Here is a 26,693-nt window from a genome sequence, read left to right on the forward strand (position 1 = left end):
ACTCATCCTTCTTCTTCCTCCAAACACGTCGAGTGGAGTTTATACCAAAAAGTTCTGTTTTGGTCTCATCTGACCACATGACCTTCTCCCATGCCTCCTCTGGATCATCCAGATGGTCTTTGGCAAACTTCAGACGGGCCTGGACATGTGCTGGCTTGAGCAGAGGGACTTTGCGTGCGCTGCAGGATTTTAAGCCATGACGGTGTAGTGTGTTACTAATGGTAACCGTTGAGACTGCAGTCCCAGCTCTCTTCAGGTCACTGACCAGGTCCTCCTGTGTAGTTCTAGGCTGATCCCTCACCTTTCTCAGGATCATTAATACTCCACGAGACGAGATCTTGCATGGAGCCCCAGTCTGAGGGAGATTGACAGTCATCTTAAATTTCTTCCATTTTCTCATAATTGCGCCAACAGTTGTTGCCTTCTCACCAAGCTGTTTGCCTATTGTCCTGTAGCCCATCCCAGCCTTGTGCAGGTCTACAATTTTGTCCCGAGTGTCCTTAGACAGCTCTTTGGTCTTGCCCATAACGGAGAAGTTGGAGTCTGATAGATTGTGTGGACAGGTGTCTTTTATACAGGTAACGAGTTCAAACAGGTGCAATTAATACAAGCAATGAGTGGAGGATAGGAGGGCTTCTTAAAGACAAACTAACAGGTCTGTGAGAGCCAGAATTCTTGCTGGTTGGTAGGTGATCAAATACTTATTTCATGCAATAAAATGGAAATAAATTATTTAAAAATCTAACAATGTGATTTACTGGAATTTTTGGTAGATTCTGTCTCTCACAGTTGAGGTGTACCTACGATGAACATTACAGAACTGTCCATTCTCTGTAAGTGGGAAAACTTAATTTACTCCAATGTATGTGCATGATAATAAAAAAGCATTTTCAGAGCCAAATGGCTCCTACAGTCCAAAGTCAGTATTTAGTGTGACTTCCCTTTTCCTTCTTGAAGTCTTGAAACCATGACAGACCCTCCACCATGTTTCACTGAAGGCTGCTGCACTCATCCTTTCCCCTAGCTCCGACTCGTATTCTCACATACTGTCAATGATTGGACCTCTTCTCTGCTAATTGTCATGCCAGCGTTTGCAAGCTTTTACATATCTGAGCCTTTTCTCCCAGTCCCCTTCTGAAAAAGTGATTTCTTGGCTGCTGTCCTTCCACAAAGGCCGTTCCTGATCACGCTTCTTTGGACCAAATTGGCATCAAGGTGAAGCTGGCAGATGCTGATCCAGATCCTTGCCGGGTTTCTTCAGGTCTCTCAAACAAGAAAGTCTGAGAACCTTTTCATCAGATTCTGACAGTTTTCTTGGTCTTCCACTCCTGTATTTGTTCTTGACCTCTCCGATATTTCTTTAGAACAGCTTGAATACCACATCTTGAGTATCCAGTTTGTTTCTTGCTTTTTTCTGTCTTTTTTTTTTCTTTTTTTTACTGTGTAAATATTTCTGGTATTTTCTAGTTGTATTCTGATAAATCAATATATGTAGTCATCATAACATTGCTAAAACAGCAAATCTGTGACCTAAGACTTTTGCACAGTCCTGTATGTCTTTAATGTGTGGAAGCACTCTGACATAGAGCATAATTAGAAATACTCAAATGTGCTATTGTTGGCACAAGAACAGAAGGGATGTGATTTTGGCTGATGTGGTTAATGCTGACATTTATAAAGATAATGCTGATTCTTGTGGATTCACGCAGTTCTGACAGAAATGTTGACAGTTAAATTGAGTTTTTTTTTAGAATGAGACATGCACGATTTGAAAAAAGTTCAATTCTTGCCAATGTGACATTAATAAACAGACTTGTGGGATCTTGCTGTAATTATTGGCAAGTATGTAATTAGCAGGTCTCAAATTTAAATAATAGTACTTAATCATACATGACAATTCATGATCTGACACAACCCACATGTCAGGTTTTTAACAGTTTCACAGGTCAGTCCTTTGTTTCATCAGCCGACACCTTTATTTTTTTCAGTTGCTAAATGGGGGTCTAATTGCGAGACCACAGCCAGCACAGTAAAGGCGGAGAGGTGGTGACAGAGGTAGGGGGTAAAGTGGAGGATAGATTGGACGCTGCTGGGTTCAGCCTCACACAACTGAAAACAAAATCAAGGTCTTTCTCAGTAATGGTGGCAGGGGAAAGTGGTGCTTAGGCAGAGAGGGTGGGGGTGCTGTGACTTCTTGTACTGCTGTTCTAATGGTGACCATAGCTGCCACAGTATGGCATCTTTTTATTTTTAATTGAATCTTATTTAAATGGTGAATCCTGTCGAGGTCAGACACCTAGCCAGGACTACAACATGGAGGGAAACGGTGTATAAACAGAATAGCAACTAACACTATGATTGCCATAAAACAGTGTGTGCACTCTGAATGTGCACGCACAGTAGTCTGTCCTACTTGCATGTGGACTCTCAAAGTGTGTTTTTATTTTTGTAAAGCGAGTGACACACTCGATAATGCCACCTCACACATCATTTGATTTGATTTATTTATTCTTTCAAACATGTAACAACAGTCAGTATGTAACCACACATATCCACAATATATTTTCAATTTGCTTATACCTAGTACATGCTTGAACGGAGTAGGAAGAAGTTAGACTTATCTAGTCCTACCCCCTAACATTTAGATACCAATTAAGTTATTATCATAGATGATATATAATCACACACCCCTATTACAGGCAAACACTAAAAGTAAAAATAGAAATCAATGAAATTAGCTAAAAGCAGAAGCAATTTGCCATAAAACTTGCAGCTGCAGAATAACAGTAGACATATATAGACATATAGAATTGTGTGGGGAAAGAGGCATAAAGCATATACTTTATAGTCATAGGTGAAAATAAAAATGAAAGCACATGTTGCCATTTTTTCTGATGTTGAGCTTCCGCAGCTTTGATTTTAATAAAATAAAACTGAACAGACTGAACCTGCTGTGTCCTATATGAAGGTGCAGTATTTCAGGCCTCTTCAAATGTCTGTTCTGCTGCAGTAAACCACATGAAGTCTTTTTTCTGCTTCCGCCAGAATAAGTTTTTCTCACCTTTATTGTTCAAGGTGCCTTACTGCAGCCGTGGCCTGACTACAGCTTTGCTGTGTTGTGAGCTTTGTTTGGCAGCAGTGCAAACACTAGACCTATTATTTTGGACTGTGTGCTGTACAGTTAATGCTGATCTGTTTCTGTTAGAACATGAGGTGGATTACAGTGTCTCTGGTTAATGAACTAGATTGAAATGTAAATGTGACTCACTTGAAAGCAGCTGTTTAATGATGAGGCTGTGTGTAGTTCTGCTTTAACAAGGGCGTTGAATTTGATGACCTTGTATTGAGGCAGCATGTTGGAAACTAGAACCTAGATGCCGTTGGACATAATTTTCCTTTCCAGCACTACCATTTGGTTTCATAGCATTTCCGCACATTTTCCAGCTCTTTTGAAAAATCTACTTAATTTGTGTGACATTTAACAGCTTTATTGTTAAGACTCAAAAAAACAATTGTGTCAACTGTGTTGATTAGAACAACAACACAGAGAAGCCTTTTGTTACAACCAGAACTTGGGTCTTGAAGGTGGCTGCCTGTGAAAATAAAAGAGCAAAAGCAAGGCTTGTTTGTCTCACTAGTGTCACTCATTTTACTTTCAAAGCAGGTGTATTTTGGAAAATGTGCTCTTGAACTGAACCTGCCTTGCGTTAATGGAAGCTGTGCTGTTGGAGGTGGAGGGCTGCAGTCCTCCAGGGATCCTTGATAAAAAGCCATTAGTCTCCTGTGGGCAATACCTAGTACTTTACAGTATGTAATGGACTTAACGCGGCAGTTGTGTAGCTTTGAGTTCTGCATTTTATCCATAGTACTGAAATCAATCCCTAAAGGCTGATAGATGCTAAATGAATATTTATGACTCCAAACAGTGAGGGGTAGTGCTGTAGACACACTCACAAATAGAAGGCTGTGGTTCTATTTTGCCATAGGTGTGTAAGGATGTGTGGTTGTGTGGCATCAAACTGGCCAACATAATCAAATCCACATAACATACTTTTAACCAAAGCACTTTACTGTAACAGGTGTTTGCAGGTTGTGTTCCTCCAGCTGTATGACGCCACACCCACGCTGTGTGCATCTTGTTCACTTGGCCTGTGCTGAGCAACTGTGTTCCATGTGAGATGGCACTGTATTACACAGGCAAATTGTGTATTTTTTTTGTTTTTTATAATGTTACATCGCTATAATTAGCATCCAGACGGCATCTAGTCAGCAACTGATAACTGCTACTACTCAGTACAGTTCATGGTTTCTGTGAGATCATTTGGGTGATTCCTTAACCTTTCTTCAGTGCCATTTATTATTGTGAGAAGACTCCCACACGGTGTCGTTATTTGTGTAAAAAAAAGAAGTATAAAATCAACAGTGTGTTGGTTTCTTTGGTCTCTTCACTGTCAAGTTTTTGATCCTCCACACCTGTCGACTTTCCTGTGTGCAGATATTTTCATTGTCAATCTGACTATTGTCAATTATTAGTTATTCCGAAACATTTCAAGGGAACAGTAAAAACTGCCCATCACAGTTTGCCAATGTCCATGTTGGTGGTTGCATATTTTGTCCCATCAACTGTTCACTCTTGCATAAGACAAAGAACAGGAGAAAGTCCAACTAGTTGTAAGGCTGCAAATTTGTCAGCACAATGTTCTCTTTCTTACGAAAGTTGTGGCAAAGACAATCTGAATGCGGCAATGATCCAAACACAAACCATTTACTTGTTTTCTGTGCAGCCATGATGAAAATATGGTGGGATACAGATGACACAGCAGCAAAGCAAAGAAAGGGACAGATGACAAAATGAAAAGGTGAAAAGAAAATCTGGAACTTTTGTGAATGACACCTAGTCAGTAAAGTTTTAGCTGCTTAATAACGATGTTTGTCAGTGAGAGAGCTACTTTACACAGTAGTTTGTATGCATTGACGTGACCACAGTGACTAGTGAAAAGCTGGCCCGGGCACTGTCACTGTCACACAGCCTGTCTGCTGCTGGTGCGTCTTTACCATTAAACTAGGTGTAATTATAAATCATAGAAAACTGTGAATTATGAATGGCTGTAAACTTCTCATGCATTTTGCACTTACCAGAAAATATAGCGGAAATGCTGTTATTGATTGGATGGTAAAGTGAATTGCATGGACCTCCTGGTCTGTTCATCTCCATAAATGAATTGTCTGTCACTGATTTGTTGATTGTGTTACTTGCAGTTTCAACTCGGTGTTTGTATCAATCTCCTGTTTCTTACTAAGCTGCACAGACAATTTAGTTTTCACCCATGGAAAGTATTAGAGTCACGCTCTGCCCACTGAGATACACACAGCCACAGAGTAACCTGACAGCACCTTGCATTTGCATTAAAGTCCTTTTGATGTCATTTTAAGAATCTGGAACGCCTTTCATGCAAATGCTGAAATTCCTCCCCACATTCTGTTTTGTGTTTTAGGGCACTTCTTAAAATGATTTTGCTGCAGTGCAGCTCAAACCATCAAGCTAACTCATTCTTTTAAACATCAGCTGTTTGCTGGAGGTGCACGAAATTGCAAATCAGCGGCTGGTGACGCACTCTGTCATGTTTGCAATGAGGAAGAGAAGGAGGGAGAGCAGAGTGGAAATAGAAACGGTATCTAACACGTGCAAATGGAAACTGTCACAGCTTGATAACAAACCAAGAGGAGTTGAGCAGAATAAACACTGAGCTCTCTAGTGTTGCTGCTTAATGAGGTTTTCAATGATACAATTCACTGAGATGGAAAGAAGTAACTGGCACTTGTGAACATGATTCCCAAGGCGAGCCAGTTGCTGTGACCCCTGTGAGGATGTATAAGTCTTAGGAGCCATACATTCCTCTCAATGACCAAGATCCTATAGAATATCATAAAAGGAGTCACCGCCACGGCTGGGCGCTCGGCTCTTTGATTTAGTGCAGGGAGATGGACACAGACACTGACGCAGCCTTGCATGTCCAGAGGCAAATGAAATGGGGAACCGTCTGCCGCATCTTCCCAAGGGTGTCTGTGGATGCTTTGGGGGGTGGGGGGTGTCAGGTGGTGCACAGCGGCGGTTGGGAATGTACGCAGTATTTTATAATAAGAACACACTTTGATTCACCTATACAAACAGAGAGACAGTTGTCAGTTTTATTTTACCATTGTACCTGAATGTACATGCCTTTGAAAAACAGACCTAGATAGCTACTGTTGATATCTTGCTATAATATATTAAGAATATGCGACAAAGGGTCCAACTGGTGGATCCCCCACAGCCCACCCTGTCCCAAGATTGTTTGCACACCGGCAGAGAGCAGAGCAGCTGTAAAGGTTTCTAGATGACAGGAGCAGCACTTCGTAACGCAGTGGTAAAAGCAGGAACAGTTGGCAAAGTAAACAGAAATGCTCCTTAGACCAGATCGTCTCATTTCATTTCAGCCCATGGTTCGGCCTTCACGGTCTACGACAACTCCAAAGACCCTTGTAGACCACATCCTTTGAAAGATGTGGCCCCAGAATTGAGGCTCAGCTTGTATCTTTGGAGAGATGTAGTGATATAATACACCACAGAATATGATAGATACGGTAGATACGATAGAAACGTTAGATTGCTAGCAAGATGGATAGTTACAGTAGTTATCAGCTAGGTAGTAATCAGTTAGCTTCTGTATGACCGTTACTCTATGCTGTAGATATAGAGAGGTACAGATTATCTATAAGTACAGAGATATATATTATAAATAGATACATTTTAGCCTGGTACCAGACCCTGGAATTGGCACTTGGTGATGGTAGAGCGCTTGTTAGCAGTAGCTAGCCTGATATCCAGTGAGCAACATAGCTAAAAGCTATATGCATCAATAACATAGATGGATGTAAACCTTTTTGAAGTTTTTTTTCTTAAACACAAATATATTCAGTGGTATCTTAATTCCACTTTCAAAGCTGTTTTTCTTGATTCATGAATTTGATAGAAATGAGTGTGACTACCTTTAAAACAAAGACAGAATTACTGTGCTACAATCAAGAAAACTATGGTTGATTATTATTAACTTGAATTTGTACACACAGGATCATATAAAGTCATACCATTGGTAGATTTATTTAAAAAAAGAAAATACTGTTTTGTGCTCAGGGTTACTGACTTGTAATGTACACTATAAAAATCTCTTTCAGCTAGTCCTGTGCTAGAGTGAAATCTTTCAACCTATTTCCCTGTTGACCTTGATCCTCATGATCCACCTCTGGGTCTTGACTCACCTGTTGACACTGAAGGGGAAAATCAGCAAATACCACATCAAACATTTCTCCCACAACACCTGGCATACCCACATCTCTACGGGAAGCCGTGTTGATATGTGAAGAACGAGGGCAAAGATTCTGTGCAAATGAAAGAGGGAGGCTGGAGAAGGAAGTGTTGCTCAAGTGTCTGCTTTTTCTGCATTTGAGGCAGTGAGGCTCTTAACCAGGATGACTTTGAGTGATTTAACATTTAATAGTTTGGAGTGTTTCTCAGGGACACTTTGGATAGCTATCTAACCTGTGATCTTTTAAATGCAGTGACATCTTTGGAAGTGCCTGGCTGCCCCTGCCACCTTTAACTCCTTGTGCTGTTCATGGTTCACAAGTCTTCAGCCCATTTAGGAGTGGGAGGCACAGGCTTCATTATAAATGAAATGGTTTGTGCACATCAAGTGGAGGAGAGGGGTGTGCCATATTAGCAAATGGAGTTAATATTATATGCTGTCACTTCTCTGCCTTGAGATGTACTTTGACACTGACAGCAAAGCCTTCGTCTTTATGTTTCTGTTAGCGGTCCAACTGTGTTAAATGCAGCGGTGACACTTGAACCACACAAAGCCAGAAGTGCCAAAGGATGATTTTACAACACTCTGACTATGAGCAAATGCTGTTAAATTTCCATTTAGTAGATGCTTTCATCCAAAGCCTTTCACTAGGCTTAAGTGTCGCTGTTAAAATGAGCTGCTAAACCTGCAGTCCACATTCAGTTCAAGCATAGCTGGAGCAATTTATTGAAAGTCTGCTATATTTTCCTCCTTAATTTCAGATCAGTTAGACAAGTGAGGAGAATGACTTGCAAATAATGCAAACCAGCAGCAGGAAACGGTGCCAAAGTACACACAGTTTTTGTGGGTATGGGAGGATACACGATGATATGTATCCTCGATATTTAAAATCAGGAGAGAGAATTCCCCCGGTGTTTCTTCAGATATACAGGAAAAAAAAAAAACTTTTCCAAAGGTCAGCTTGTTGCAAACCTCAATTGAAACATTTATATACTGCTGACAGTGAGTTATACCCAAGGTACTGTGTTTTTATGGCTGCAGAATTACATCAAATTGAAATATTTAAATGTTTTGGACATGTTTTAATGTACCTCCCTCTGCACCCTGACATTTGTATCACTGGAAACCTGTGGATCTCCACTAGAGTTCTTTTTAATGAGACAGTAACGATTAAAGTCGAAGGTGAATGTACCAGGAAGAGTTGATTTAGCAAACAGGCTAATGTGACACAGGTAATGAAATTTGCTAACAACATTACCACAAAGATTAGCCTACCTAATTGAACATTATCATATTGACCATGACAATTTTCAGTGGCACACCTGTCCAGCAGAGAAACAGCAACCCCTGTGTCCATCCTCATCCTTTTTCAATCCCAGAGCGCTCTCCACCTGTGGAAAGCCACACTTATGTTTGCATGGGTCTCTGACTTTGCCTGATTATAGCCCTTCTTTTTGTATTTTTCTTCTTCTGTCTTTCTCCTTCTTGTTTAGCCATTTAGGCTGTGAATGGAAGCTGTAGAGCTGGCACTTTTTCAGCCATCTTTCCCTTTCAGCTACAGTAATGTTGTGAATTTTCCAGACACTAGGAATAAGAATAATAGGCTACTAGAGGAGTTGCATCTTAATGCACTTGCTCCTTGACCTCAACTTCAAGCAGTATTGGAAGCTGCTTGGTGAGAAATTTCAGCCTTCATGTCTTAATGCCACTGGCAGCAACACGCCTAATCAAAATATACACATCGCGATTTGTGGCAAATTATCATAAGTTTCATTGTGTGAGGATGTGTCTGGATGTACAGTAATTCAGTATGATTATGGTCAAAAGTTAGTTCTAAGAGCAAACGGGTGAGATCACCCGTTTGCGACGCCGATAACAAGGATCTTTTCCTCGTCTCTGTAATGAATGGGAATAATCAGCTCAGTGAGGCTGCTGTCGAAGGAACCTCAGCACTAAACCATTTTTCACCCATGTCCTCTCCCCCGACGGGCTCATTAGTGAAAGTTGCACATACAACATATTTATTAATTTGTGTTGTTTTTCCTCTTTTCCCATTTTTTCCTGCACTGCACACACTCTGATCAAACTCTGAACCATTGTGGCCTACTTCACCTAACGTGACTCTCACTCAGATGCTTCAGTTGTGAAATGTGAGCTTATTTAAATTAAAAAAAAAAGAAATCCAGAAATGCCTCTGCCTACCAGTCAAGTCACAGTTTACATGCATGTGTGTCCAGACCACTGACCGGCCGTGGAGGCATAACAAGAATGTGTTGACCTTTAGTGTGACTTTTAAAGGTTTGTTACTTCCACATGTTTCTGTGTCACATAAATATCCTAAATGTAGCTTGAGAACACAACACACGCTCTTCATAATTGCCATCAACAGCTGTGGTGTTGAAAAGATGTAGCTTATACTTTCCTCATATAGACACACTGACTGACGAGCTGAAAGCTGCACATCTGTTCGAAGAGTCAAGAAGATAGAGGAGAAGCCATTTGTTTCCTACTATAGGTCTGGGATATAGAATGAAGACAAAAGTATTTGGACAATGGCAAAAAAATGTTCTTGTTCTTTATTTTAACTTTAATATGAGTTTGTGTACATTTAAATCTGTTGAACAGTGTAGGAATGTTAACTCTTTTTATACAGTTTCAACAGACAGAAAGCACTGAATTCATATAAATCTGAGTCCTCACATTTGATATGTAGTTACAGATCCTTTGCAGCTAAATATTGTCTTAAGTCTCCGACCACATCAGGCCTGGTATCTTCCCTTCTTGTTATCCATCTTCACTTTCCTGTTCAGGGGGCTTTTTGCACTCATGCTGGTCTTCAGTTGGACTGTAGCCAGATAACTGACTTACAGTAGCTAAGAAGCAGACTCATCGCCAGAGGAAACTAGAGGGGCATCTGAGCTTTTCTACTTTATTATCCAACAATCCACATTGTTGGATGAAATTCAGGCGTTGATTCAAGTTTTGTGATGAACTGCTGCACTTGTTGAATCATGGTCCAAGAGTCACAGTATTTCTTTATTTTTTTTGGAAACCACATTTTACTGAAATTCTCTTAACAATGTATGACTTGTGTTGTGTTGATGTGGTCTTTGCATTCTTTCGCTACAGTGAAGCTAAATGGACACTTGTAATTAAGGTTATCTTTGACATTTTCTATGGGCCTAATCTGTTTGATATCAAAGTAGGTGCTGGTATTACTTTGAGATCACAAACATGGTACTAAGTGATTTAACTTGTACTCAGTTGTTTCTGTGTGAAACGTCCAGAATTGTCTCGCATTAGTACTTTAATTACGTTTAGTATAAGTTGAAGTATATGTAGAGTACTTGTGTAACGAGAGACTGGAAGCTCAGGTTGTACCTACAGTAACGTTTACCATTCAGTCCCATTCAGCTAAACACTGTCTGATCATATGGAGATGGGGATGTTTTTACTGATGGAAACAAAACGATATATATTTCACTGAGTTAAGTATACGACTCAGTCATTTCATGACCATTAAGCATCACAGTGTGTAGCTCATTACTAGCCTCAGTTCATGCTCAGTTGTGTTAACAGAAATAGTTGATTTATAACCTGATTGGTTTCTCTGGTTGCATATTTTGTTTTCCTTATAGAAAACATCATAGACTGTTTGTGTTGAGAGATTGTGGGAGTGCGAGGTGTCATTATGAGTGTGTGTGTATGTGTTTAATGACTGCAGTCTCAGCTGGAGAGGGGCAGACAATGATGACGACGATACTCAGTAACTGGATCTTTAATTTAGACATACTGCAGTTACAGTACCAGGTACAGGACCGTGTTGTTTCACACGCAGGTAGCCTATACCTTCACTTTACTGTTTTGGTTTTTGTATGTTTGACATTTCTGCAAATACCTTCTGCATGTGACTATCATTCACTTATATATGTAAAAGGCTACCTATATTTATTTTTAGTTTAAAGACCTTACTCTGTGAACATATTTAAAACTGTGATATATTTGAAGCAGATCAAAAAATTGTTTATTGCTTTTTAGTTTTGCTTTGACAAATATTTCATGACCTATAATTTCCTTAAAGGCAAAGGGAAATAATTTGATTTCTGTCATGAAAATAACAAGGCACACTCTCTCTCTCTTTTGCATCTCAGTAATGACTGGAATAATTAGCTCTGTGAGGCTACTGTCGAATGAACGTCAGCGTCAAACCATTTCTCATCTTAACTTTCTCTCCCCAGATGGCCTCATTGATTTATCCATTTCCATGCATCCTCACTGTGCATGTGATATATGCTGCAGCAAACACATCATGAAAACAGCCCAGAGTTGCCAAGGGCATATGGTATTTTAGTTGGTTTTTTCTTTTGTCCTTGTTTTCACTTGTTTCTGGGCACATTCGTCTGCCCGCTGCTATGGCCAGATATGATGCACACCACAGCCTTGTTTGGTAGCCTGCGTTCGGCTTTGCTTCTGCCAGCTTTCTGGTTACAGCTTCTGCCTGCGATGAGAGCAGAAGCTGATGCTGCAGTACACTGGCACCACTGCAGGGGAGGCTTGTCATTCTCAGTTTCATCTTCAAAGGGTTTTCATTCTTGGAAAGGCTAGTGAGAAGTGGGTAGCTTGATGACGTGGCCCATAACTACATGGGCAAAGCAGAAAAATGTTGCCTGCTACAAGCTCTGATTGTTGTTGCAGCCAGCAGCACAGGCACTTGCATCTTCTCTGAAGTTATGAATAGACAGTTTCTCAGGTGAGATATAAGCTGAGGTGAAAAAGGTATTCAGCTCCTTGTCTTAAAGATTCCTTGAATCATGATATATTAAATTACAGCGTGAAAACAATGTGACAGTGAGAAAGGGGGAACTGATACAGCTGTGGTGAACACAGAGAATCAGCACCTGCCCTCAGGTTTACAAAGCTGCACTATGAGCTAAAGCTCTAGTCAAAGCCTCAAAAACTCACTGCTCAGCACCAAAGAGGAGGCAGGCATAGCTAGCTGGTGAACATCATGGAGCATGCAGAAGCTAATAGGCCTTCGGGCTGTATTCACAAACATTCAGAGTCTCTCAGAGTCCTTTTAACATAGCCTATGAATAAGTAGTACTTAGTACTTATTCACCGCGGTGGTTAGCACCGTCGCCTCACAGCAAGAAGGTTCTGAGTTTGAGCCCCGGCTGCATGTTCTCTCTGTGCCTGCGTGGGTTCTCTCAAAGTGCTCCGGCTTCCTCCCACAGTCCAAAGACATGCAGCTTAGGTTGATTGGTGACTCTAAATTGCCCATGGGAGGAGTGTGTGTTGTGGTTTGTCTACATGTCAGCCCTGTGATAGACTGGCGACTTGTCCAGGGTGGACCCCGCCTCTTGCCCAGCGTCAGCTGGGATTGGCTCCAGCACCCCCACCACCACCACCACTCCAGATATAATGTATATGTTGTACAATGCAGGCAGATATAGGCAAATTAAAGTTACAGTATGGAGGAAGAGTGGCAATGTTACAGTATGTAGACAGATTGCAAAAAGATTAAGGATCTGGGAAAACATCAAGCAGATTTTAAGTGCAAGTACTTAAACATTGTTTCTGTGAGCACATGGCTTAAATGCATGTATTTTTTGTCCTTCCCTGCATATGAAGGTTATCATGGAATGCAAAAAGCTCAAAATGCATTTTAAACATCAGTCAGGTCTTTTCGGTACATAGATTTCATTGTTCACACTTTGCATAAAATTCTATCAGCTGGGTCTCTTACACCTAAAAAGATTAAGCAGGGACTTCAAATGAGGCATGCTGAGTTTCATTCTACTCATATCTCATATCACTGCTCACAAGCAATGCTTCCCCTGCCTTTAAATGCTATAACACACCAGGAATGTTTTGTGGCGCTGTGACTTGGTAATATCACCCACAGCAGGGATAGAATTTGCAAATGGGACAAAATCAGTGTGATGGCCAGGAAAGTGCCATCAGTCCAAACACAGGCTTCTGTTTCTGCCCAAGGGGAGGAGTGTAAAGTGTTATGAACTGGACAGAACGCCACAATAGGCTGCTACAAAGCATAGGTTTAAAAAAAATGGCCTGCTTGTGACCAGTGCAACACCACCACTGTGACAAGCAAATGCACAGTTGGGTTTTTACTCCTGTTCAAAAAAAAAAAAAACAGCAAACCATGTCTTGATGATCTACAGAGCTAGAGGTCCACAAACCCTCCAACTACCACAGTGAGTGCACAGACTTGTTAGATGTGGTTCATCTCTCAAAGCCATCTCAGCCCCACAGCCAATGACAGAATGTGATTACACCTTAGTATTTTACTCAGTAATGAGACAAGGTGGACATTTCCACTGTTGCTCCTATTAGAGAGTACATGAAAAATTACTATAGGTATCTGTCATAACTGTCATTTAACCTTTTGAGTCCCCTATTAATCAAGGTTAAGGCTGCGCTCTAAAAGTCAGTGATACAAATCACTAGTCAAGGAGCCGCAGACTCAGCCGAACCACTATTGTACACAGAGCGGCTCAGGAAAACAACATGGCGGGCTGAAGTGTTTTACAAGCCCAGTCTTTACTCAGAATGAACAACTGCAATGAAAATAGAGAAGGCAATTAAAATGGACACAGCAGAGCATCACGTATGGTGTGTCTGCACCCTCGTGGTTGGTTGCACAGTGCTCCAATATTCTCGTACAGTGCTGGTTGTCAAAAAAGATGGTTAATTATTTGTACACAAATGTTGGTAGCACTTCCTGTACTGTGATTACTATATCATTTGAAATGTGCTCTGGAGCACACTACTAGTTTAGCACTATATATTTCAGTACTATGGCTGGAGAGAGTTTATTTCTTTACCCATGTGCAAATCTCTGTAAGCTTTCACTAAAAGGTTGCAGGTAAAACAACAGAAGAAGCACATAGTGAGACGCAGTGTGAGTCTAACAAGTTGAAGACACAGCATCATCACTGTCATCAGCCTTGGGACATTATCATGTAACTGTGCCTTCATTACACAGCAAGTCTTTGTGCATGTGCTGTGGCCTTGAAAGCTGTTCCGATGCCCAATTCCGCTCTATCATTGGGTAAATAGCGGAACTACAAAGCATCTCCATCAGAGTCAGCGAGTCGCACTGCTGAGGCGGTGCAGCATGACATCTCTCTGTTTTTTCTCATTCTCTCACCTCAGTCTCTCCCTCTAATTTTTTGTGTCTGTGAGACTGTGTATCATACTGGCAGACACACAAACCAAACTCAGGAGCTGGCATTAATTTGAATGCATTAACACCTCTTAATCAGCCTGTGGTAAGATTTTTGTACCATTTCATGGCCAACCCAGATAGAACCTGTCCCACATCCTCTGCTGGCTTATGACATCAGCATTGCAAATACTGTAAGGGCAAGGCTGCTTTTTGAGAGGGATACAGAGCTGGAGCAAACTTAAAGGCACAGGAGAGAAGTCTCGGGGGGTCGTCGAGGTGTTGATCAATATTCCTTTTTTTTTTTTTGGCATGCACTGGGCGTCGGGAAAGTTTCTAGGCTAGGTGGAACTCTGATAGCCTTCTGGGAAAACCTGTTCTGGAAAATAAGTATTGTTCTGCCTTCCTACAGCAACTGCTGTCAGTTTGCCCTTGAGCAAGGCAGTTAACTACCAACTGCTGCCACTTTGTGGATGCACTGCTGGACAAACACCAGGGTACAAATCCATGCCTGTGACTTTACTCACCCTCTGGTGTTGCTGTAAAAAAAAACATTATCTGTGTTGCTTCTTGTTAAAGCTGCATTTGGCAAGAATTTAATGTGAAGATCCACTTGTTTTAACACCAAATAATGCTGCAGCAGACAAAAGCTTTTCATCCCAAAGTAAAGACATCACATACTATTATCCTGACTGAACAAATGGAATCCTGTTGCGTTACTGTCATATCTCTACTCACAGGAAGGGATGAGACCCCCCCACCCCCACATACAGCCGGATGTTGTTTGTTTGCGCCTTCCTGAAAAATACCTCGTACATAATTTATACAAGTATTTTTAGGCCACTCACAAATCTAGTGATGGTTTGTTCACATTTAGAAGATTAAGAGTAGCCTACTTGGTTACGTTTAGGAAAGGCTGTGCAAACCAACATTAACTGTTGTTACTGGACAGGGTATGAACTGACGTCTGATGTTTCAGTGACTGATACTGTTGTTTTGGTGGTGAGGGCGGCCTCTCCCATGCAGTGACAATGTCATTGATGAAATAACCTTAAATTGACATTTTTAGTTGCAGATTATAGTGTGTGGGTCCAAACCAAGGGTACTCCGCCAGTAAAAAGACTATAATCATAATATAAGAGTTTTAAAAATTACCAAGTTTGCCTTCAAGAATGGGGAAAAATGCAGCAGAACAATAGGATTGTACATTTGTTTGAACATGTTGCAGAATGAGAAGCTTTACAATCATTTCTTTGTTAAACGTGTGACATATATATATATATATTTCTACAGTTTTGTTTTTAGATAATGCAGCATAATGCATATGATACTGTGATTTGTAAGTTATTAAAAATGGACTTCTGGCTAAAGACCCAGCAGACACTTTAGAAAGCAAAGTGGAAAAACCATCTCTACATGCCGCTGGCCTTTGACAACATCCTGGCAGAAACGGCTCTCCTCCTGCAGTACACTGTCTCACTCTGAGCTAATCCTGAGAGGAACAGAGTGCCCACTCGCCTCAGAAAAAAATGAAACACTGAACAGAAAGTGTCTAAGGTTGAAGCTTATTCTTTAGAAACCAAGTATGATCCTTCCCACGTTTCCCTGTGTGTCAGCCTTTCTTACATTCTGCACAAACAAGGTTTTGGATGCAAGTGTCCCTGAGATGCTGTAAAAATTCTGAAGCTTGAAGAGGCAAAGCAACTCCCAGTAGAAAAACAGCTCAAAATTTAATTTCTCATCCAGAGAAGTTTAACAGCTTGAAACTAATTCAGGCTTTGAGCTAAAATGCACCTAAAACAGCTGTTAGTGTGAAGAATTTAAATAATCTCCATGATTTATAGAATGCTTCTTCTATAGGCCTAAATAGATTATATTCTGGGTGCAAACAAATGAAGTGTTCATTAAAATAATAGTAGTATAGTTTCTCAAAATAATAGCCCAGGAGCTCAAAACCCAGATCAAAATAGATTATGCTTTGTTCTGTTCTGAAAGGAGATGGGCACCAGCATGAGCACATTCCACAGCAGGTATCCTCAAGCAGCCCATGCTGGCTGCAACATGGTTTCGTCATTTTTAACTTCAAGAGGCACAGACACTGATAGTCAGCCTGGCTCCTCCTGTGCTGCCGCTGCTGTAGGGCCCCTAAAAGATTTCCTTAACGGCCTTCAAATCAGTGATTCTCAGCTAAATTGACTGTGGTGGCTTCTCTTTTGCGGGTAAAAGTGTGGATATGGTCCACACACCCATACAGGCTATGCAGCATTTTACGCAGGCTTATTGTTTCCACTTTATGGCAGTATGAAATAGGCTATCGATTGAACTTGTCCTATTTCAACTTTGGCCAAGATTGGATTCTTAAACGAGCTGGGCTGGGCATCTCCGGCCGACCCACGCGCGAGCAGAGGATCACTCGGACTGTGCAGGTCTGAGTGCGCAAAGCAGCGCGCCCCTGTGATTCATCCGCAGTTTTCAGACGGTGCGCAGGTGGAGGCGAAGAGGAGAGGAAGCAGTCGCTCAGGACGGACCCGGTGAAACGGCCAGGGATGCTGAACGCGCACCAGACTTATTCCACATAAGGAGCGAACAGATTTTTCTCCTCGGTATCGTATTGATTTGGAACCGCTGGGTTGATTTGGTGCAACTGTGACCCATTTTCCTCCATGACAAAAGTTTGACTGTTAAAAAATGGTTCTCTGCTCCGCTCCTGTTTTTTCATGCTATGCTGTGGATTCCGGCGTCAGCGTAAGTGGCCAGTCATCACTTGAGAAATAGCTGCAATTATTTCGGTCTAAAATTCGGTGCCAGTTTCAACAAACATTGGGCTTTAATTCTCGCACATCATCAGTCGCCCGGGATTGCACCCATTTGAATTAATGTCGCGCTCCATAATGGACTTTGTCGGACTGTACTTCTTACAGCTGGCTCTTATTGGTAAGTTCCAGCACTTCCAATGTAATTCAGTGTAGTTGAAGTTGTACAAATGAATGCGCTGTTCTGCGGATGGTGCTGCAGCTCCTGTTTGCCCTGTTTCCAGCTCGGGCATCACGCTCATTACTGCAACTGTTGTTAACGAGTCCTTTAGCTTATTTAGGATACTTGCTTTTTTTTTTTTTTGTAAAGTTGCAAGAAGAGATGTTTCTTTTCCTGCCAGATCGGTCAGTCGTGTTGGTGTGAACTGATGCACTACAGGGTCCCTGACCAAGCAAGAATAGCCTACTGATTTTTTTTTTTTATTAATTTATTATTTAAGAAAACAAACCCTGTAAAAATATTATGTGGTGTGGCTGGCAGACTGGCTGCATTTTCTCCACTCCAGTGATGCTTGCATGTCTTTTCTCAGGCTTGGAGAGCAGTGTTTGTGCTCCTCTGCAGGCAGCAGCCTCTGCTTCTGTTCTGTATATTCAACAGACTGCTGTGAGGAGAGACCAAAGGGAAGGATTAGATTACCAAAGCCGCTGCTGCTGCTTTCCCCCACTTTCAATGTGAAAACGCCAATGCAGACAAGTGTGTGTCAAAGTGTTTGTGCGCTCGCGTGTATTAGCCGATGTGTGCGGGTGCGCGTGCACATGGCGCGCGCGCTTCTGCACCTGCCTTTGCAGGTGAATTGTGCTGTCTGGATGTGTATGCTGGGGGCGGAGCTACTGTGTGTGTCGTGTGTGAAGCGCGTGTGAGCCCGCACCTTTGTGCGTGTTTTTGTGTGTAAGAAGCATAAAACTGACCAATGAAACTGTTGTGTTAGCTCAAATCAGCCAGCAACCACCAGCAGCACAACTGGCAACACACACACACACACACACACACACACACATTGTGTTTCCATGACTTGAGGGGACATTATATTGTCTTAATGGACACTTGCCCTGTTTGCCTAACCTAACCCTCACCTAACCTTAAACCAAGTCATCACTTAGTTTTAATGTCTTATGTTTTGGGGACTTGCCCTATGTCCCCATAAGGGTGTAGACTTTGCACACTGTGACTGTGTGAACAGCTTTATGTCCCCACAACAGGAGTAAAACCAGGCTACACACACACACATCATGTTTCCTGTACGCTGGTGCAAGTCATTTCTAATGTCCGAGCTATTTTCTGCTGGTCTAAATTCAAATTTAATTTATGGTACAAACTATCTTTTCCTGGTTGTGCTGCAAAATATCCCCATCATGGTGAGGAAAAAAACCCCATCCCTCAGGGCGAACACAGGCTGGAAACAGGACGTACAGATGGAAGGACTGGTGAGATTTATGGTTTAGATGATGACAGCTCTACATCTCAGACTTCATTGCCCTTTGCTGCAGCTGTGATTTCAGCCACTCACAAGGTGCACTGAAAGCACTCTTGCATGCTGGGAGTGAGCTGGAACATCCGCGGCTCCCAGACAAGATGTTCCACCACCTTGAACCCTGACCACTCTTCCACTTCAGAAAATGATGTCATTATATCCCTGTCTTCTCTTGCTTTTCACATGATACAAAAAAAGTGTCAGTGCTGGACTGTAACTGAAAACATGAACCGGATGGGTAAATGGACGCAGGCTGTGTCACAGATATTCTCACCTTGTCATCGAGATGTGTCATTCACCCAGGGCCTCATGCTCCCATGCATCAGCCACGCAGGAGGGAGAGAAGAAGAAGCAGCTCATCAAAGGAACTGTAGCAGCTTTAGTCTGAAGGTTAGAGGGGTAACGAGAAAGCTGGGTTGGGGCGTCCTAAGAGGGAGCTGAGAGACCACTGGGAAAAGAGTTAAATACTAAGCAAGGTTAGGAATTTGCTTGCCAAGTTGCAAGTCAGCTCACGCAAGACTGATCTGATTTATTATTGTACGGTCATGTTTGTCATTCTGTGTAAATATGTGACTTTATATGTGGCTTTAACATTCTGGTGATGCATTTTCTCATTTCTCACGGAGCGCCATGTGAATCTTAAGTTAGACATCTAACACCATTTGGAAAAAAGTGTTGGTTAATGGGTTTCATTTTGTTATGCCTATTTAAGAGCACTTGAATGTGTGACAAATCGTATTTGCAACTCAGAAATTGAGCTTTCATGGAGCATTTGAAGGCAGCATCAGCTTCTTCAGCGGTCTCTGCAAAAGTGTCCTTGAGCATGCATACCAACAGCACTCGCTTGCAGGCGTGTGTGGACTGTCTTAGCTACATTTATGAGGACCAACATGTGACAGTCCACACACCTTATGAAGACCTTTTTGATTTAAAAGGATGTATTGACTGTTGAGTGTGTGTGTGTGCATGTATGCTTGCATCATTCTTTCTTGAGTTCCTGCTGCAAATAAAATTGTGCTCCTCTACAACTTGCTGGGCCAAACAAGACTTTTAAAATGCCTGCGGTGTTCGAAGCTGCAATAATATCTGTCCAACCTAATGATTGTCTTTTTGTGATGAAGTGTGGTGGGTAATGTGGATGTATGCAAGATTAGCATGCTGTGTTTTTGCATTTCATTAACTTGCAGGAAAGCTCGAGCAATGAGCAAAAAGGAGGAGGAAAGAATAAGCCTCTATTTACTTCAGATTTAAATTAGCATATTTACTGCTCAGTCTTGTGATGCTTCAGTGATTATCTGCCCACACTACTCTGAACATTTTGCAATCATTCCTGCAATTAGTTGACCATGTTTTTCTGCATGTTGTTCTTTAAGTGGTAGGCGGTACCCTACGATACCTTGCCATTTGCAACAAGGTACAGGGTTTGTGCTGTTTTTACATGCAGTATGGCGATTAGTGTTCTATACACAGCAGTAATGGGCTAGTAAGAGGTAATGATCATAAACACAAATGGCTGACTACTTGAGGCTGGAATGTATATTTGTCCCAGCATGAGTTTGTGGTTCCTCACAGGGGGAGCAGTAGTGCAGTGAAGGTGTGTTAAGCTACAGGAGCCCTTCACAGAGGCAGACTGGTGCAGCTTGGATCCATCAGGCTGTGGCTGCCAGTATCGCGTCCTGTAAAGCCCCCCAGGTGACTAAAAGGGGCGTCCACTGCTGATTTTAGATTGGCCTGTTTTGGCAAACAGCTGGTTACGTGTAGTTTGTTTAAAAATAGTAGCTGTTATCAGTTGTGTTCAGTGGCAAAGAAGAACACACTCAAATTAAAATGAAAATAAAATTAAGCAGCTACTTGTTAAGTTGTGAAACAAAGTCTAAATGTTGAATGTAATTTCATTTTCCATAATCAGGCTATTGACTGATAATTAAAAGCAAAACAAACAACAGTTTGTCCAGCGAATATCTGGGTTTCTTGTGCTGTAGCTCATCACGGTTTAGTTGATTATGTCAGTGAAGTTTCATCGGGACAAAACAGTCGCATCGATTTCATATTTGCAGATTCTAGAGCAAAGTTGCCTAAAAGTAATCACTGAGTGGAGACAACAGCAGTGAGAGCAAAATGACTGCTGATTAGTATTCCTCACTAGGTAATTATTTACTGATTAACTTTCAGGTCCAGTTGAATAGATTTTTAAAGTAGCCGCAGTAGAATGAGCTAATCTTTTGAGTTCTTCTAAACACTGCCAGATTTCAGTACAAGCTTTAATGGTCACTGATTTCCTGGCTTTTGTTGTGGTTTTTCTCTTGATTTGTCCATGTTCTTCTCAACCTGCTCTTTCTACTTTTTGACATCCAAATGGCTCTGTTGCCTTTACATACGAGCTTTACATGCACTTGTCAAGACTAATAGCAGCCAGGAATTTCCCATTTCAGAAGACGTGTAACTTGCAGCTTCATTGCTTTCTGTTCAACTGAGGCTACTGTCAGTGTAAAGAAATGGGTCTGTCTGCCTCCTCTGAGATTGATTTTTCCTGTGTGATCATTGAATGTCACTGTCACATGGTGGCTCTGCACTTCAACAGTCAAAACGTTGCAGTGACTTGGAGACGAACGACTGCTGATGGTAGCGATTCACCCCAGCTCTTGTACTGAGCTTCTTTAGCTGATCGTATATTGACCTTAGCATGACTGGTTCAGATTAAGTATAGTTTCATTGTCAGTAACATTTTAAAGTATAGTCCAGCTCTACTAGATTTTTGATAGCAGTATTTAGGAGAGTACTGTAGCATCCAAGAAACACAAAACTAAAAGGTCATAACGTATGAGAGGTCAAAAAGGTTTAAGAACACTGAAGGATAAGAACAGTAATCAATATGAACTAAAAACAGACAGTAAAAGAATCATTTATCATAGACTGCAGCCTTAAATTCAGTCTGAAACAGAAGCTTCTTCAGTGTGATTTCTCTCTGCAAACTATTTCATTTGGCTGCAGCAGAAAACAATAAAGTCTTTCTTTCCTATTTCTGTCTTTTACGCTAGGGACAGACAGCAGCTGTGTGGCTATGATATACGTAAGCTTATGATTGTAAGATGAACTCTGAAATAGGTTTGTAGTGATATGAGGGAAAATCCACTTGTTGGTGCTCTCAGGTGCACAAACTTTGTAATGCTGACATTATTTTTAAATCACCTCAAGCCTAGTTTGGCATTTCTGTAGTAACAAGAAATTGTTACTTCTAGGCCCACATATACACTGAAGCCAGTATTAGCCAATATATTGCCTGCCTGACTGGATCAGTACAGCTCTAATATCCAATTGTTTCCTCTTTCAGTTGTATTAATTTAGTCATGGTGGGCAGTGCTGGAAAGTAACTAAGTACATTTACCCAAGTACTGTACTTAAGTACAGTTTTGAATAGTTTCACTTTGTGCTAATTCTTTGACTTCACTACATTTCACAGGCAAATATTGTACTTTTTACTCCACTACATTTATTTTAGAACTTTATTTATTAGTTACTTTTCAAAACCAGATTAATACAAAAATTACTGAATAGAAGAATACAGAATAGTCATAAAACTTAATCTCTGCTGGAAAATTCACAAACTACCCTGCAGTATGTAAAGTACTTCAAATTATAAGCATATACTGTAAGTGACTTAAAACTATCTGCACCTTTACCAGCTGCAACATTAAAGTCATAATTATAATCAAGCGATATGATGTATATTAATGTTAAATGTGCCATTCTGCATAATAAGTATTTTTGCTTTTAGTGCTTTAGGTATGTGTTGATGCTAATACTTTGCACTTTAAGCAACGTTTTGAATGCAAGACTTTTATTTTTACACAGTGGTATTGCTACTTTTACTTAAGTAATGGATCTGAGTACTTCTTCTACCTCTGATGGTGGGATTTTAGCACCATGGTAATATCTGGCCCCATCGTAACTTAAATAAAAATATTTTTGTGCTGTGAGTTCAGGTATCAGGTTTGTTATCGGGACAAAAAGGTTGGATTGGTGGGTTTATCTCTTCCATTACGTTCCCCCATAGTCATTTGAGTGGGTGTTAATGTAACAGTATTAATTCATGTGTCTTTAAACTACAGTATATGTGTACTGAGTTTGGTGTGGGAGATAAAATCAGATGTATCTGAGCTTTTCACAGCACAGATATTACAATTCACAAGGGTTAGTGATAGATGTTTTACAGATCATAAGATGAACATACCACTCTACACAAATAGCTCGCTAATTAACAACCTCACACACATGCACACACAGAAGGGCCTCCAGTGTATCCAAACCAAACTCCTTCTGTCGCTCTCAGCACTTATTCAGCCTCATCATTATGCTTTGCATGTCAATGAATAATTTGCTCCTTGCATGTTTGGTAACCTTGAATTCTGACAAACAACAGTATGGGTTTTTGCAAGCATGTACTTTATGCATTTATTCTGACAAATATAAAGCCCATCTCCTCACCCTCACCCCCCGACACATGTATAATTCATACTCGCCCCTGTCCCTCACCAGGTCCCCATAGCTGGTGCACCGCCGCACAGTTTTTCGCCTATGGCGGATACTTCTCTGTGCCTCAACCTCCAGTGATGGAGAGCAGCAAGAGAATATTGTCAGAGAATTACAGGAGCAAACATAGCAGAGAGAGGGGGATGTGAATGTGAATAAGCCATATGGGGGGGATTTATTTTTCCATGAGGCTGGAGCTGTCATGGGGCATCTCACAGAAGGGAGATACATATCCTCTGTAGAACGTCTCGCCGGAGCTGAGCTGCTCCTTAGATCCCCAGTGCTTCGCTAAATATTCTGTGCTACACCTTTTGTTTGTTTGTTTGTTTGTTCACTTTTCTGGTTGTTGTTTATTAGGAACACCTGTTGCTCCCTAAACTAAAGATAGTAGCTCGCTCCAGTCCGTGTTCAGGATCTCCACGTTTGCGCATATCATTTTTATCTTGTGTGGTCGATTTAAGAGCACTGACTTTCTTACAGTCATTATAACTCAAGAAAAACGCTGAAACATAAAGTCAGATGGCTGCAGCTATTTATCTTCGGTGACTAGTTGACATATATAAAACCTGCTGCCGTCTTACTGGTTGTTTCACTGCACTGTTATCTCCGCCAGCACAAGGAATACTGTATCTATTAAAAGCAAATGGAAGCAATTACAGGCCATCTGAAGAAAAGAGCAAAATGGAGGCCTTCAGATCGAGACAAGTATTCGCCAGAATAGAAGGAATCAAACTGCAGCACTGATGCCGGTAGGGTGGATTTTGCAGGGTGAAACCAAAATGACAGTGCTCCTTATTATGTTAAACTTCTGTCATTTTCACTGGCTTTTGTTGAGGGACGATTATGCCACAGAAACAATTACCTCGTCCTTGCCGTGCTGAAAGGATATGGCATTTACTGCCACTGTATTCCATAGCCAGACGTTTATCTTTGTAATGAAAAGGCTGCACAATGTTCCAGGCTGATTGTGAGAAAGCCTAAAAGGCTCCAATTAATCAGTAGAAAAAAAATATTTAGTGTGGGGAAAAGGTAGCATTGAGCTGGCTTGGCAGAGAGAATGACAAGTGGTAATAAAACAAGCGAGCAAGGCTTCAAGGCCCTTCATCAAGTATTCAGAGTACCTAAAGCCTGTAAGTGTGTCTGTCAGTGCATGTTTTGAATATAAGGAACTTTCAGTGTGTCATTGCAACTGGTGCAAACCATTATCCAGAGCCATACAATAAAGCCTCTTATTACTCCGTCATTTTATTGAGAGTGGCGCTGGAGGTGACAATAATATTCACATCAGGCATCTGCGACATAAAATATCTCCCAGATAATCATGAGGTCTCAGCTTCCATTCACATGATCCTGTGCATTAATCAGACGCTGTCCCAGAACACTGTGTGCTCATATTCCAGTCCTGCTCCTATCACAGGCCTGTCTGAGCCCCAGTTTGTGCCTCTCATATAAGAACCATTTTTAAATTCAACTTAAGCATGAAGGATTGCATTTAGAGTCATAGGTATAATGTAACCTAGAGTCTTTGTCAGGAATCTTTGAGTCAACCAGCAGCTTGTTCAACAAAGCATTATAGAGAAATGTCTAATTCTTTTAAGACTTTTCTGGCCTGTTGCTAAGAGGTGTGCTCACAGGTATGGAGGGAAGCACATTTTGGCCAATTTACAAGAGGATTTTTATACACCGCCCATAATTAATGTAAATTTCTTGCAGCCGTATTTAGCTCGTCCGTTTCCTGCGTGTTGAAGTATGGGAAAATATCGTACATCAGCAGCACACTTAAACTGTATGTACTGTACCCAGTGGCCACATATCTGATACACCTGTCAAATATATTGTAATCTATTACAACAGTTCTGCCACAGGTTGGGCCTTTAACCAAGTTGACAATGTTCCATTATTGTTGGCATTCTTGACTCGCATGGAAATATTAAAGCTACTGTATTAAGACAGTTTCCTTTGCATATGAAGCAAAAGTGAGAGGCTTAATTTTCATGAAATGAATGGGGTTTTTTTTGAGAGCAGGGTTTATGATACAAAACTGAGGCAGTTACTTTATGATAATGCTGTAAAATGTGCAGTTTGATTATTTAATGTTGCTAGCAAGTTTTGATCATGTCTGTCTACTGTGTGACTGCTAAAGCATCCTAAAACCCAGACCAGTAAACCCAGTTTAACCCATTCTTTTTTGTGCCACGGAGGAATATATGAGTGGAAAATGTCTCCTGAGTTCTCAAACTCAGAAACAGAGTAGAAATAGTTAATTGCCCAAAAATACAGCATCACAAAGTGTCATGTTAGACAATACTGTACCCAAAAGGTCAAACAAGGTTAGACATAAAACAGTGATCCCAAAATGAATTGCTTATTACATCTAAACAACGGTGTCTCAATATGTGATCAAAGACAATGAAAGAAAGCCTGTTACTCTAGTTGCTTTTTAACTCAAAGTCTGACTGAAGGTAATTTAAACAATGGCTTATTTCAGAGACTCTGAAGTAATCATCACTACAAAAAGCCAGAGGTATATAAAAACAAACTGTGGCCAAAGCTGATCCATCTTTGCCTGCCAGAGCTCACATTTAGGTCAGGTCATATGAAAGAAGTAACTCCTCAACAGGCCATCTTACTTTTCCTTGAGAACTCCCAGCAAATTGGAGCACACCAGCAGGATGCAAAGGAGAGCAGAGATCTGCGTCCAGAGCAGGAGCCAAATCAAGATGACATCCTGCAGCCTCTAAAGCCCCGTGATCTGGGGGGGTAATTGGTTTCTAATCAAGGCTGCAGTTTTTGTGGTGGCGTTCTGCTCAGTATGTTGAGATAGAAATAGAGGAAGAGTGTGAAATCAGGACTGAGGAATCAGGTTCAGTGCCAGGCTGTCAACTGACTAAGCCAACGGGAGGTGGAGGAGGACGGGGATGTGTAGAACGGGCCAAATCGCAGCAGGCCATCCACCCAGCCTGTCTCAGATATGTGCCAGATAACATTTATGAGGGCTAATGAAAGAATTTTCGGCTCAGCACTCGTACACGGTTCCTACTTTGTAGTTTGTCGTGGGCCGTGCAGCTGATAATATCTTTTTGTCTTACATGTTCCACGTCATCACTCAGGCTGACAGAAAAACAAACAAAAAAAAAAACTGGAAGATGTTCAAGATTTCATAAACATACAAGAGGCAAAAACTGTTTATTGGCAGTGATGATAGGGCATTTTTTCTTGTCTCTCTTCCCAGAACATTTACCATACATTCTGATTTAACTGCTAAACTGCAGATTGCAGGGTTTTGCATTAAAATCAGATTAAACAAATACCATATGTTATACACTATCAGTTTGTGTTCTTTGTG

At 41.2% G+C, this 26,693-nt stretch overlaps 1 protein-coding gene across 2 annotated transcripts in view; it reads left to right on the forward strand.

Moving 5' to 3' along the window:
- Nucleotides 1-16,689: 16,689 nt before the first annotated feature.
- Nucleotides 16,690-26,693, forward strand: part of gfra4a (GDNF family receptor alpha 4a) — a 98,481-nt gene continuing 88,477 nt past the window's right edge. The window contains exon 1 of one of the 2 annotated variants that reach the window (XM_020604237.1): nucleotides 16,690-17,277. In XM_020604237.1, coding sequence (XP_020459893.1) covers nucleotides 17,250-17,277 — 28 coding nt within the window. In that variant the 5' untranslated portion in view covers nucleotides 16,690-17,249. Of the gene's footprint in view, nucleotides 17,467-26,693 lie in introns of both variants that reach the window. The other variant, XM_020604236.1, reaches the window with a different exon arrangement.

Source organism: Monopterus albus, unplaced genomic scaffold (genome assembly GCF_001952655.1).
Source record: "Monopterus albus unplaced genomic scaffold, M_albus_1.0 scaffold64.1, whole genome shotgun sequence".
In the NCBI taxonomy this organism is placed as follows: domain Eukaryota; kingdom Metazoa; phylum Chordata; class Actinopteri; order Synbranchiformes; family Synbranchidae; genus Monopterus; species Monopterus albus.